Source organism: Chiloscyllium punctatum, chromosome 3 (genome assembly GCF_047496795.1).
Source record: "Chiloscyllium punctatum isolate Juve2018m chromosome 3, sChiPun1.3, whole genome shotgun sequence".
In the NCBI taxonomy this organism is placed as follows: domain Eukaryota; kingdom Metazoa; phylum Chordata; class Chondrichthyes; order Orectolobiformes; family Hemiscylliidae; genus Chiloscyllium; species Chiloscyllium punctatum.
In genome coordinates, this window is record NC_092741.1 from 81,132,175 (window position 1) to 81,145,411 (window position 13,237).

The following is a 13,237-nucleotide window of genomic DNA, read 5'->3' on the forward strand; positions in this document are numbered from 1 at the left end:
TGTAAAGAATGTTATAGTAGGTTGGATCTGTACTTATTGAAGTTTAGAAGAAGTGGTGATCTTATTTAAGTACACATAAAATTCCAAGAGAGGTTGCCAAGGTAGAGGTTGTGAGTATGTTTCCTCTTGTGAGGGAATCTGAAACCAGTACAACCTTCAGTGGAGATGCAAAGGAATTCCTTCCTATGACAGGCATTTAATCATCTTCTCCAGCTAGCAGTGAAGGATGGGTCATTGAATTTATCCAAGGCTGAGTTAGACAGTGTTTTGATCCGGAGGGAAGTTAAAGGTTACTGGGGGCAGGCAAGAATGGAAGTTAATTCCAAGATCAGGGACAAAACTGCCCTTTCCTGCACCTATTCTTCTCTTATGACCATCACCTTAATTGCGCTAAACATTTGGAAAATTATCACTTCCCTCAGTAGAGAATTGCTAAGTAGATGGAGAGAAGTTTAAATTTTAAATCATCTACAAACTGAGTGCAGTAGTCCCCTTCCCCTCTCTGTCCCACTCCCTCACACTTAACAGGCTTTGCACATAAATTAATCAACTGTAAAACGTAGGTGATTTACTGGTGATGGTGAACAAATGGAAAAGAAAACCACAGGTGATTTGGTGAAGGAAAGAAAATCAGTTCTGTGTCAGAACACTTCTATAGGAAATAAAACAGAGAGGAAAAAAAACTGCCATTAGTTGCCGATTAATGGATTGTACTCTGGCAACATGACAAATTTAAACTATTCAAGAATGAGGAGAACACTTGTTCTATCTGCTTTGGAGGCAGATTGTCAAGAAATTTAGCAACAACATTCTTCAAATTTCCATGTACACCATTCCAATCCGATGATCCAGGTAAATTCACCTAGATAGTGAGTGGGGCCAGAAACAGATGAAACTCCCAAATATTCTATTAGGATTACTTCCAAATAGGAATATTTAGACAAAAAAGTTGTTTTACAAGGAAAGTACATTGATTTAATAGCTTATATACGTTATCTGTACTATATATGGAAATACAAATTGACAAGATTTATGTACACTGCTAATTTTATTTTGATGGCACAAAGCTTTCAGCATTTCCTTTATCTGATTTTTTTTTCTCTTAGCTTACTAGTATTTTGGTTGGTAATGTCACTATTCGTACATCCTAAATTATCTGTTCTTACTGATACTTTTACTCGAGATGAACCATGCTTCTTCTGTTGCCCATTCCTTTATCCCCCCATTAATAATTTGGGAATGTTTCTTACGTATCTTTGGGATGAAGCTTATGATTTGTCCTGTGTTAGATTGTAAATACAGCGCTAAGGTTTGCAGTGGTTTTCTTTCTAGCAACAATAGGAAAATATTTTTAAAAAGAGATGACAGTTTTGATGAGGACAATTATATTTTTATTGTGCCCAACCACATCTCTCAATGGTACTCCAAAGCACTTCACATTGTTGGCAGATTCCAGAAACTCTTGTGAGATGAAAGGTTAGTTAAATTATTCATATTAGTTGAGGGAATAATGTTTGCCAGTACTCCTGGTCCCTAAGGCCACAAGACATAGGAGCAGAATTAAGCCATTCTAGGCCCCACGTCTGCTCCACCATTCAATCACAGCAGATACATTCTCAACCCGATTTTCCTGCCTTCTCCGCGTAAGCCTTGATCCCCTTGCCTATCAAGAATTTCTCTATCTCTGTCTTAAAGTCACTCAGTGACATGGCCTCCAAGGCCTGCAGTGGCAATGAGTACCATAGATTCACCACTCTTTGGCTGAAGAAATTCCTCCTCATGTCAGTTCTAAAGAGTCATCCCTTCACTCTGAGGCAGTGCCCTTGGGTCATAGTCTGCCCTGCTAATGAAAACATCTTCTCCGTGTCCACTCTCTCCAGACTTCTCATCCTTCTAAACTCCACCGAGTGCAGATTCACTCCTCATATGAATGTAGAACTTTGGATGTAGGTTTGCTCACTGAGCTGAAAGGTTCATTTCCAGATGTTTCGTTACCTTCCTTCGTAACATCTTCAGTGGACCTCATGCGAAGCAATGCTGAAAATTCCTGCTTTCTATTTATATGTTTGGGTTTCTTTGAACAGTTTTGTGCAGTGAGGGCCCTCAATGTTGTGCTGGCCTTTTATCCTGCTGTAAGATCAAACTAACCTACGTACCCTACATTTTACTAACATCCATGTGCCTATCAAAGAGTAGCTTAAGTGTCCCTAATATAAATGACTCTACTACCACTGCTAGCAGTGCAATCCGCGCAGCCACTACTCTCTGTGGAAAGAAACTAACTCTGACAAGCCCTTCAGCCCTAGGATCATTCTTGTAAGCCTCCTTCGCACACCTTCCAATGCCAACATATCCTTCCTTAGATATGGGGCCAAAATTGTTCTCAATATTCCAAATGTGTTGGGACCCAAGCCTTATATAGCCTCAGCAGTACATTTCTGTTCTTGTATTCTACCCCTCTTGAAATGAATGCTAAAATTGCATTTGCCTTTCTAACTGCCAACTGAACCTGCATGTTAACCTTAAGAGAATCCTGAACTTTGACTCCAAAGTTCTTTTGTGCATCAAATTTCCAAAGCCTTTGCCCATTTAGAAAATAGTTTATGTCTGTGTTCTTTCTACTGAAGTGCAGAACATCACACTTTCCCACATTATATTCCATTTGCCACTTACTAGTCATCTTTAAAAAATGTTACATGATCTTTTCTGTCTATTGAAGCTGGCAATCAGTTTACCCATCGATTTTAAAATCTCTCACTCAGTTCCTTCTTCATTATGCACCTTAATGAATTCTCAAATGAATTATTTGAGTGTGTTCATACATTGCCAAACAATTTGAAACTAAAATCTAACAAAAAACTCATGCAATCCTAATACACACTGCACAGAATCAACTTTTTTTTTTGATATTCAAACAACAGAATCTCTTCACAGCATTGAATAGAGAAAAAAAAGATTTTGACAACATAATTGCCTTTCCAGAATCCGACCTCTTGGTGAAAATAACTTACATTAGAATGTCATTAATTTTATTTTCTGAACAAATTTGTTCATTATTAAAGGCTTCAATAACATTAAATGGTATTTAGAAATAGGCATTTCCACATGTTAAAGGGATTTTAAAATATTTAAATAAATATATAGATCAGGAAAGTGACAATAAATGTTCATTTTGCACATCCTGTGATTTGATCCAAATTTTATTAATATTAGCTTTTCACCAACAAACTGACTTAATGCAACTCACTTTATCGAGCTTTAAATACAGTTACACTCTCACAATATGTTGTCCGCAGTAACCAGAGCAGAAACACATTAAAATCTGGATGAGTTGTATATTTCAATCTGACCATGATATTTGCATGACATAAAAATAAGAAGTTGGTAAACAAATATGATTAATGCAATAACAATTATAGATTACAATCTAAAACTTCAAGGCTAATTCAGTTGTGTAGCAAATCATTAGCTGAATCAATGCAATAAAAACACTATAAATGTGTGTTTTCAATAATGTTACCTCTATTTTTGAATAGTTAAACATTGATCTCTAACTGGTAGCAATAATAAACACTTTATAAGGGACTGCATATTTAGGAATCTTAGTGTTGCCACATAACTAATGTAACATTTTGTTCTGTTATAGGGAGGATTTACACGGAAATATTCGCTCAGTTCAAAAACTGGAACATTGCTCCCAGAGTTCCCTAATGCACAGCACCTTCTTCTTCAAGGGCCCATCTCTAAGGAAAAGGTAATACTCTTTTTTTTTAAAGAAAAGTCTTAATTAAACTGATCTCTCAAATAAATACTGCTCAGTAAAGAGTTATTCTCATGAACAGCCTTGAGATTAAAATAAGTATCGATCATGTAAAAAGTATGTAAGGTTAGGGAAAGTGTCAGCATTGAATATCACATCAGGGTGGCTTTAGTTTTGTGACCTTGGATGAAAGTAAATGCTTTTCCACATTATAAAATGAGCACTGATATATCTAGAAATTAATTCATAGCCTCTTCCACTTTACAAATCCAGAAATAATTGTAAATGAATGTGTTAGTTGGGACTCCATTTGGAGATGTACAAGACCAGTGGGCACCAATATGCATGATTCACATGTTTTACTGTGTTTTCTTACAACCAAAATGATTCAGCAATCTTATTGTAGTATTTCAATATGGTACTGGCTGCCGAATAAAAAGTGCTTCATCTGACTGTCATCTGATAAACATGATCTGAAGCTTACAGTATCAATCATGAGCAAGGCCTCTGCAGAAGCAATGTTTAAAGGTCTTGTCCCCTCCATTCCACTTAATTGCTGTTTCTTTCCTTCTGGATTGTTGGTGATACTTTGGGACTTCTTTCTCTTCCAATCTGTTTTGTCTTTTTTTTTTGCCAGTTAATTCTGATTCATGTGAACAGCTTTGTGCTGTTTTTGTGTACTTTGTAAACAGCTTATTCCACTCTTGCATGGATTAATAGATCTACTTTTGGGGCAGGTGAAAGAAGGACAGAAAGAAGCTACCAGAGAGGATCAGCCAGTTGGTAAAGAGAATTTCATTGTGCCAGAAACCACTCCCGCAGTAGGTCATTAGAAAACTCAGCTATGTTTTGTCATTGCTCACACTGACAACCTACAATGATAATTTGTAGTGAAGGGAAGTCACACAAGCCTGGTTCAGCTTTTCTTCCATCTGTTAAGTGCACACAAACTGAGAAAATTATATGAGATTATATTCAGTGCTTATCCCAAAAGATGTTGCACTCAACCATAAGCTGCTATACACAATGTTTACACATGTCTAATTTAGCAATTTTTGAGAAGATTTGTAGCACAGGTTAAGGTTCAGGATATAGGTTTGCTCGCTGAGCTGGAAAGTTTGTTTTTAGACATTTCACCACCATACATCTTCAGTGAGCCTCCGGATGAAGCACTGGTGGTATAGCCCACTTTCTATTTGTGTTTGGGTTTCCTTGGGTTGGTGATGTCATTTTCTGTGGTGACATTGTTTCCTCTAGTGATGTCATTTCCTGTTCTTTTTCTCAGGGGTGGTAAATGGGATCCAAGTCAATTTGTTTGTTGATAGAGTTCCGGTTGGAATGCCATGCTTCTAGGAATTCTTGTGCATGTTTCTGTTTGGCTTGTCCTAGGGTGGATGTGTTGTCCCAGTCAAAGTGGTGTCCTTCCTCATCTGTATGGAAGGATACTAGTGAGAGTGGGTCACGTTTTTTTGTGGCTAGTTGATGTTCATGTATCCTGATGTCTAGCTTTCTGCCTGTTTGTCCAATGTAGTGTTTGTTACAGTTCTTGCAAGGTCTTTTGTAAATGACATTAGTTTTGCTTGTTGTCTGTATAATGTCTTTCAAGTTCATTAGTTGCTGTTTTAGTGTGTTGGTGGATATGTGGGCTACCATGATGCCAAGGGGTCTGGCAGTCATTTCTGAGATGTCTTTGATGTAGGGGAGAGTGGCTAGGGTTTCTGGACATGTTTTGTCTGCTTGTGCAAACGCACAGCTATCAACAAACACATTGACTTGGATCCAATTTACCACCCCTGAAAAAAAGAACAGGAAATGGCATCATCACAGGAAATGACATCACCAACCCAAGGAAACACAAACTCGTAAATAGAAAGTAGGCTACACCACCAGTACTTTGTCTGGAGGCTCGCTGAAGATGTTACCTAGTATGGTGATTAAACGTCTAAAAATGAACCTTCCAGCTTAGTGAGCAAACCAACATCCTGAAATGTTTAATATTCCTAAAGACATATTTTTAATTAGAAAACTTAGTTTCTTCAAGCTAATATCAGCTACTTTCTGAGACAAAGACAATGTTCTCTAGTCTGAGTGAATTAGTTGCCCTTAATGAGCATTTCCCTCCCTTCACTAGTGCATTTGGAGATGAAGAAAAGTAGAACTTGAGCTGTACTTAATGTAAACAAATTCCATTTTTAGGAACTTGTGCAGTGTACTGTTATGGTGCACCGTGTAGGCTGCTGATGTCCTTTCATGTGTACCCAGTTATGTTCTGCATCCCTAGCTCCTCTACTAGAGAGTTGATTCATCAATGTCCAGGGGAAAATATGAACATTGATTATTCAATGGAAATTAATAATCTCTTAATCTAAGTCAAAAACAAAACAGATAATAAATTATTCTTTGTGATAATAGATGTAGGATAAGGAGAAGAAGGTTTAGAGCAGATGTGAGGAAACATCGTTTCATCCAGAGAATGGTAAAACTTTGGAACTCACTACCTGCAAGGGTGATAGAAGCAGAAACCCTCATAATATTTAAGACATATTTAGATGTACACTTGCCATGCCCAGACATACAGGCCTAGTGCTGGAAAACAGGATGAAAATAGTTAGGTGGTCGATGGGTTGAGGAGTCTTTTTCTGTGCTATCACCCTCTAAGATCTTATTATTGATGAATAATAATGATTACCTGACATATTCAGATTATTAATATTAACACCATTACTATTATTTTGTTATAATTCTTGGGATTTAGGCTCCATTGGCAGTGCCAGCATTGATTCTTCAGTTATTTTAAAGGACAGTAATATACTTTTTTTTATTGACTTAATTGGGACTTTTCCCTACCTAGACATGGTGGAGCAGGTAATAGGAAGGACAAATAGGGGCACAACTTCGCCACCAATCAAGGCCCTTACATTGTCAGTTGACAGCCACTTAATGGTAAAATACATCACTGGCCAGAATATCTGTCTTTACAGCAGGTGGGAAAAGTGGCTACTTGCATGACAGCGATGAAAGGGTGGTCTGCCTGTCAGTTTGTTGTGGGACTTCCATTTGCTCCAATCTGGGGGCAATTAGGGGCTTTGTTGAGGAACAGGGGTTGACTTGTGAAAGCTACAACCAGGCATTTGCCGGCAACATCCTGACCCTTCTCTCCTTGCAAACCCAGTACCATGGTGATGTTTACAGATGGTACAACAATTGGTATGGTGGTAAATAGTGAAAAGGACAGCTTTAGATTACAGGACGATATAGACAGACTGATCAATGGCAAATGGAATTCAACCAGATGGGTGTGAGGTGTTGTACTTGGGCAGGACAAACAATGCAAGGGAATACATGATGAATGGTAGGACCCTAGGAAGCACTGAGGATCAGAGGACCCTTGGTGTGGATTTCCATTGGTTGCTTAAGGTACTGCAACAGGTAGATCAGTGGTTAACAAGGCATATGGGATATTTATTAGTCAAGGCTTAGAGTTTAAGGGCAGGGAAGTGATGCTGGAACTGTACAAAATGTTGGTTAGGCCAGAACTAGAATATTGTGTGTAGTTCTGGAAACCACATTCTAGGAAAGATGGGATTGCACTGGAGAGGGTGCAGAGGAGATTTACCAGGAGGTCGCCTGGTTTTAATTATGGAGCGTTTTAGTTATGAAGAGAGGATAGATAGACTGGTCTGGTTTTCCTTGGAGCAGTGGAAAGTGAGAGAGACATGATTAAGCTGCATAAAATTTATGAGGGATATAATAAGATAGAAAGGAAGGAAATGCTCCCCTTGGTGAAGGGATCAATGACCAGGAAGCAAAGGTTTAAGGGAAGGGGTTAAGTGGCTTCGAGGGGATGTGAAGAAGTAAAAGTACACTCATAGGTTGGTAGGAATTTGGTACTCACTGCCTGAAAGGGTGGTAGAGGCACCCATCTTCAACCAACTTCATAATATTCACCAAATATTTAGATTTGCACTTGTGATGCCACTTGGTCTGTGGACCAAGTGCTGGAAAATGGGATTCAAATAGTTAGGTGCTTGCTTTTGATTAGTACAAACTATGATCCTCTCCCAAATAATCCAGTCACCTTTGTGCTAGTGCCATCCTTCCTGACTGCTGAAGGGCCTTTTTCTGTGCTGTAGGCCTCTATGATGACATAACTCCATGTTCCTCTCTCAAATAATTATTGTGCTACTGCAATGTGTGGGCCAGCAGCAATGCTGTCCAGGTGCCAGTGGTTGCTGGGCTCTGATTGACAGGCAGCTTCATGTCTGGTGGGACTTCACTAGTGTGCAAGTTCCTGAATGCCTAACTGGTACTTGATCAGGGCTTTCTCAGTGGTGAGGGCAGAGGGTCAGTTACTACTGAGGACAGCCACCTTCACACTTTGTGTAAAAAGCACTAGTTCCAGCCCAACTACCTTTTACATACCTGTAATACCTTGAGGGGAATTTTCCTTTGATTTGAATGTTGGAAATGTAATAAGCTTGCATACTGGAAATACACCATATGTCAAATAAATCAAAACTATCCAACAGTATGTTTCCAATTTTCTTTAAAAATAAATCTCATAATGCACCACTCACAACTTCCTTGAGTATTTTGTGCATTGATCAGGGCTCATGTCCAAGACTACTTTGATGCCCACTTCCTCCCCACCTGGAGCCACCATATACCTACCTGGATACAGCCACAGCCACTGCCTATATTGCAGAGTGGTATCTTCTCCATCATGTCAGTCTAACAGTGAAAGCAGTTGTTCATTTCAAATATTTTAAAAGCACTGAATAGGCATTTGACATTCCTTCATCGCTAAAATGCCTCCTATTTGCCTTCCAACTCCAAGAACCTGCTTGCTGTCCTTAAATGGATTGTGGACACATCCTTTGGCCACTGATTGGGCAATCTAGCCAAGGTCTTTGTTGGGGTACTGTTCACACCCACTACTCTGTATGCACACACATGTATGCACACTCATGTATATGCACACACACACACGAGCCACACACTTACTCAAATACACACTGCATACACATACACACCACACACTCTTCAATTTCTGATTCCACTCTCATATATAATCTCATCTACAATTCTGCCCTTTTCTTATGGATTTCCATTTCCAATGGATTTTTATTGCCTTAACTCTTCATACTTTGAGATCTTTAATGTCTTTTAAAAAATCTTTCAATTGTCTAAGACCCTTCACTCCATCGAAGAATCTGTTCCTTTATTGATTAACAAGTTGCACATTATTCAAGTGACAACGTATTTCTTGCTTGAAATATTTCCTTGAACTATTTTCTTGCTTCTTCTTCACCTTTTTTACCCCAATTCATTTAAGACATTTCTTTATCTCTTATTTCTGAATAATGAGAAAGGCCCGGGTCAAAATCATTGATCTGTCTGTTCTTTCCAGGTGCTGACCTGCGAGTCACTTCATGTCTATTTTAAACCTTGTAGATTTTGGTTTTCATTTGTGTGTTAATGGATCTATCCCAGTAATAACCATAAAACATTGAAAACTCATACCTTGCCACGCTGAGAGTTTATTGAGTGTATGTGATTCACTAGGATGCCTGAGTTCACTTATATCTTTGTGTGATAAAATTGAATTGGTATGGAAGTGGGTGATCGCAGGCAAATAGACTGAATCAAATATTGATTGCGGTCTTTATTTGCTTTCCTCTCAGTTCTTATTCACTTATTATGGAACCTAGTTCTAATTTGAACTGTAGTATACTCACTAATCTTATCAGGTTGATTTGCTTGCCTTGTTGCTCCAACAGAAGTAGGATTCATCTGAGGACAGTTGGAAAGGTAAATTGGTCTGAATGTGATAGAGTATTCAGCCTGCTGTGAATATCTGAGCAGCTAGTGGAGAGGCAGAGTGTATCCCCTGCACTTTGGTAGTAAACCAGGCCCCTTGTCATGATTGAGGATCCAGAAAATAAATTCCAGGTACTCGATCCTGAAAAAAATCAGGTAACATTTAAAATTTTGTCAATAGAAATTAAATTCTAACAGTTTCTAGGATGCAAACTCCACAACATCAGCTAAATTATCAGTCAGTTGGAAATCTAATCCATTTTATCTTGCACAAATAGGAAGGTTTACTCTTCACTTGGGCTTTCAAACTTGGAATTATGGTAAATGGTGACAGATAATAGCTGGAAAGCTATTAAATTAGAGAAGAGTCTCATTGTTTGCTCGTTTAATAGCAGCAATTTTAATTGCCTCCACCCAGCACAGATAGGTGGCTGTGGTTTGAAAATGACATTAGATAATGTATTATTGTGTTTACACCAGCATTCCAAACATCTTGGGCAATAGCTTAAGAAAGACAGCAGGCATCCTCTCTTCACCACAAAGTTTGTTTTCTTGATGCACTAGTCGCATAATAACAGGAGCAGGCCATTCAGCCCATCGAGCCTACACTACCATTCAATTAGGCCACAACAAATCATGTACCTCCATGTCACTCTCTGCATATCCCTTGATGTCATTAGACTTCAGTAATTTATCCGTTTATGTCTTGGACATGTTCAATGATTGAGTGTCCACAATCTTCTGGAGTAGAGAATTCTGAAGATTCACCACCATCTCAGTGAACAGGTTCTGGTCATCTCAATCTGAAATGGCCTACCACTTATGCTTAGATTGCATGCTCTGGTTTTAGACTCAACATCCAGGGGAAGTATCTATTTTCAAACTTTACAGGTCCATATTTATCCTGGCTAATCTAATACCTAGGGATCTTTTACAATCTGCCTTTAATCACAAATTTGTCACAGTGCTGGAGGAGGCCATTCTGCAAATCAGCTCTACACCAATTCTGTTTTCTTGCATCAGTCTCCTACCTTTTGTCCTGTATCCCTGAACACGATTTCTAAATATTCATCAAATACCCCTCTTGAAAGCCTCCATTCAACCTGCCTCCCTACCATATTTCCAGACAGTTCATCCCATACCCTAACTACCCATTATGTGAAAATGTTTTTTCTTACATAATACATGCTTCATTTACACATTTCTTTAAATCTATTCTCTGTCATTCTTTTTTTCTCTTACAAGCAGGAATACCTTCTCATTTTCTATCCATCCAGCCCACCCATGATTTTGAAAGCTCTAACCAAATTTCCTATCAACCACCTTCTCCCGATGGAGAACATACTCAACTCCTATCTCTTCTCATAATTGAAGTTTCTTACTTCTGGCAACATTCTTGTAAATTGCTTCTGTACTCTTTTCAGTGCTTTCACATCTTCTCTGCAATACTCCAGCTGAGATCTAACATGTTTCTTGTACAAGTTCAACACCACTTCCCTGCTTTTGTACTCTATGCCCTTGTTAATAAAGCCTAGAAAACTATGCTTCATTAACTGCTTTCTCTACCCATCCTTCACCTTTATGTTCTTTGCTAATTTGATTTTATACTCTCTTTTCTCTTTCCTACTCAGTTTATGGTCCTTATATTTGCTGGGTTTCAGGTTGCTGTCTATTCTCAAGCTTACTATTTTTTTCTGACATCTTTATAATCCACTTCCTTTGATCAAATGCAGTCTTTAATTTTTTACAGTAAGTTTACCTTTCCTTGTTTCTTATGTAGAGAAGTAGAAAAGCTATGAACTGTAGTATTTGTCTGTCTACAGTTTAACTTTAACTATATTTTTCCAATCGCTCATAATCAATTGCCCCTATACTTACATAATTTCCATGCTCCAGATTCAAGACACCAGATTCAAAATAAACTACATCTCATCTTTTATTATCCCTGGTGCATGGGAGCACAGACTCTCCACATATAACTAAAGATGCAGATACTGCTACAAAAACCACAAAGGACCACATAATCAGACAAATTTAGAAGAATGAAAAGTGATTTCATTGTAACATATAGGATTCTTAAAGGGTTTAACAGGTTAGTTGTTGAGAAGGTATTTCCTTTCATGGGAGAGTCCTAGACCAGAGGGCCTAATCTCGGAATGAAGGGTGCCAATTTAAGACTGAGTTGACGAGGAATTTCTTCACTCAGAACATTGTGAGTCTTTGGAACTTTTGTGACAGACAGCTGTAGGGTGGTGTCCTTATGTATATGTAAGGCTGAGATAGATAGATTCCTCATCGGTGGGAGAGTGAACATGAGGAATGTTGGATCAGTCATGATCCTATTGAATAACAGAGCAAGTTCGAGGAGCTGAATGGCCTACTTCTGTCCCTGTATCTTATGGTTTTATGGTCAGACCTTGAGTCAATGAGAAAGTAAAAGATGGGATGTGGAGCTGAGCTCATGAGTATGTGAATTGGCAAATAGTGAATCAGCAGATAACAAAAATCAAGTGTAGATTACATACAAATATAATGCAAAATTTTATGATATCATGACCACCATTTCCAAAAGACTCCTCAAAAGCAAAGTTATGAATTAGCCTTTTCTCATTAAAGAACAGCAAATCCAACATAGCCGAATTCTTATTTGGTTTCTCAACGTATTGTTTCAGATAACCGTCTTGTGCACATCCCAGGAATTTATCTTCGACAGCAGTAGTACTGACTTGGTTGACCCAATCTATGTCTATATTGGATTTGCAATTATTTACCCCTATTACATACAATTATATAATTTACTGCAGTGCAAGATGGATAATGTCACTATCTGATTTGGTGACTTGTAAACAAGTCCCAGTAATGTTTACTAACCCTCACTGCTTCTTAGAGTCACTCAGATGGATTATAAATTTTGATCCTTCAGTCCAAGATTAACAGAAGCCGTGAGTTAGCCATGATTTTTGCATGAACTTGATAAATGTCAGACATTGAAGAGACATCGCTATAGACCAGGGTATGAGTCGTCTCTACTTGTACCTCTGACAACATTGAATTTGTAGGGCTGCTTGGAAGCTCATCTGAACTGCTAGAAAGTTCTGCAAATGGCTGATCATAGTCACTGATTGTTAAAGATGTGCTTTGCCCCATCAGACCTTTAGAAGAGAGTTTAAGCATTGAATAAGTGCAAATTGTTACAACAAGGATTCACTGATATCCTAATGTAATTTACTGTACTTTGTTCTAACACAGGTAGATACACTTATTATGATGTACAAAACCCATTGCCAATGCATTCTGGATAATGCAATCAATGGAAACTTTGAAGAGGTAAGATTGCAGAAATATTTTGTTGACCGCCTTTGGTTTACATGCTTGAAACAGCTTGAATCGAAAAGGTGCAATACATTTATTTATTATAGTCTATTTATTAAATACATAGTCCTCATTAACAGCTATTTATTCACCCAAGCTGACATTGACCCATTCCTTTGTCTGTCCGACTGTTTTTCTCTCTCTTTGGACTCTATCTCCACCAATCATTTACTCTTCCATCTCTGCTACCCCATTGTGTCCACATTTGCCAACCTTTTTCTAGCTACCGTCCGTTCTGAAGAAAGGTCACTGGACCTGAAACATTAACTCTGTTTTCTCTCCACA

At 38.3% G+C, this 13,237-nt stretch overlaps 1 protein-coding gene across 1 annotated transcript in view; it reads left to right on the forward strand.

Moving 5' to 3' along the window:
- The window catches only part of rfx6 (regulatory factor X, 6), an 89,359-nt gene that overhangs the window by 22,067 nt on the left and 54,055 nt on the right, over window positions 1–13,237 (forward strand). The window contains exons 7-8 of the mRNA XM_072555793.1: window positions 3,647–3,754; window positions 12,830–12,907. Of these exons, the coding sequence (XP_072411894.1) occupies window positions 3,647–3,754; window positions 12,830–12,907 (186 nt within the window). The remainder of the gene's footprint in view (window positions 1–3,646; window positions 3,755–12,829; window positions 12,908–13,237) is intronic.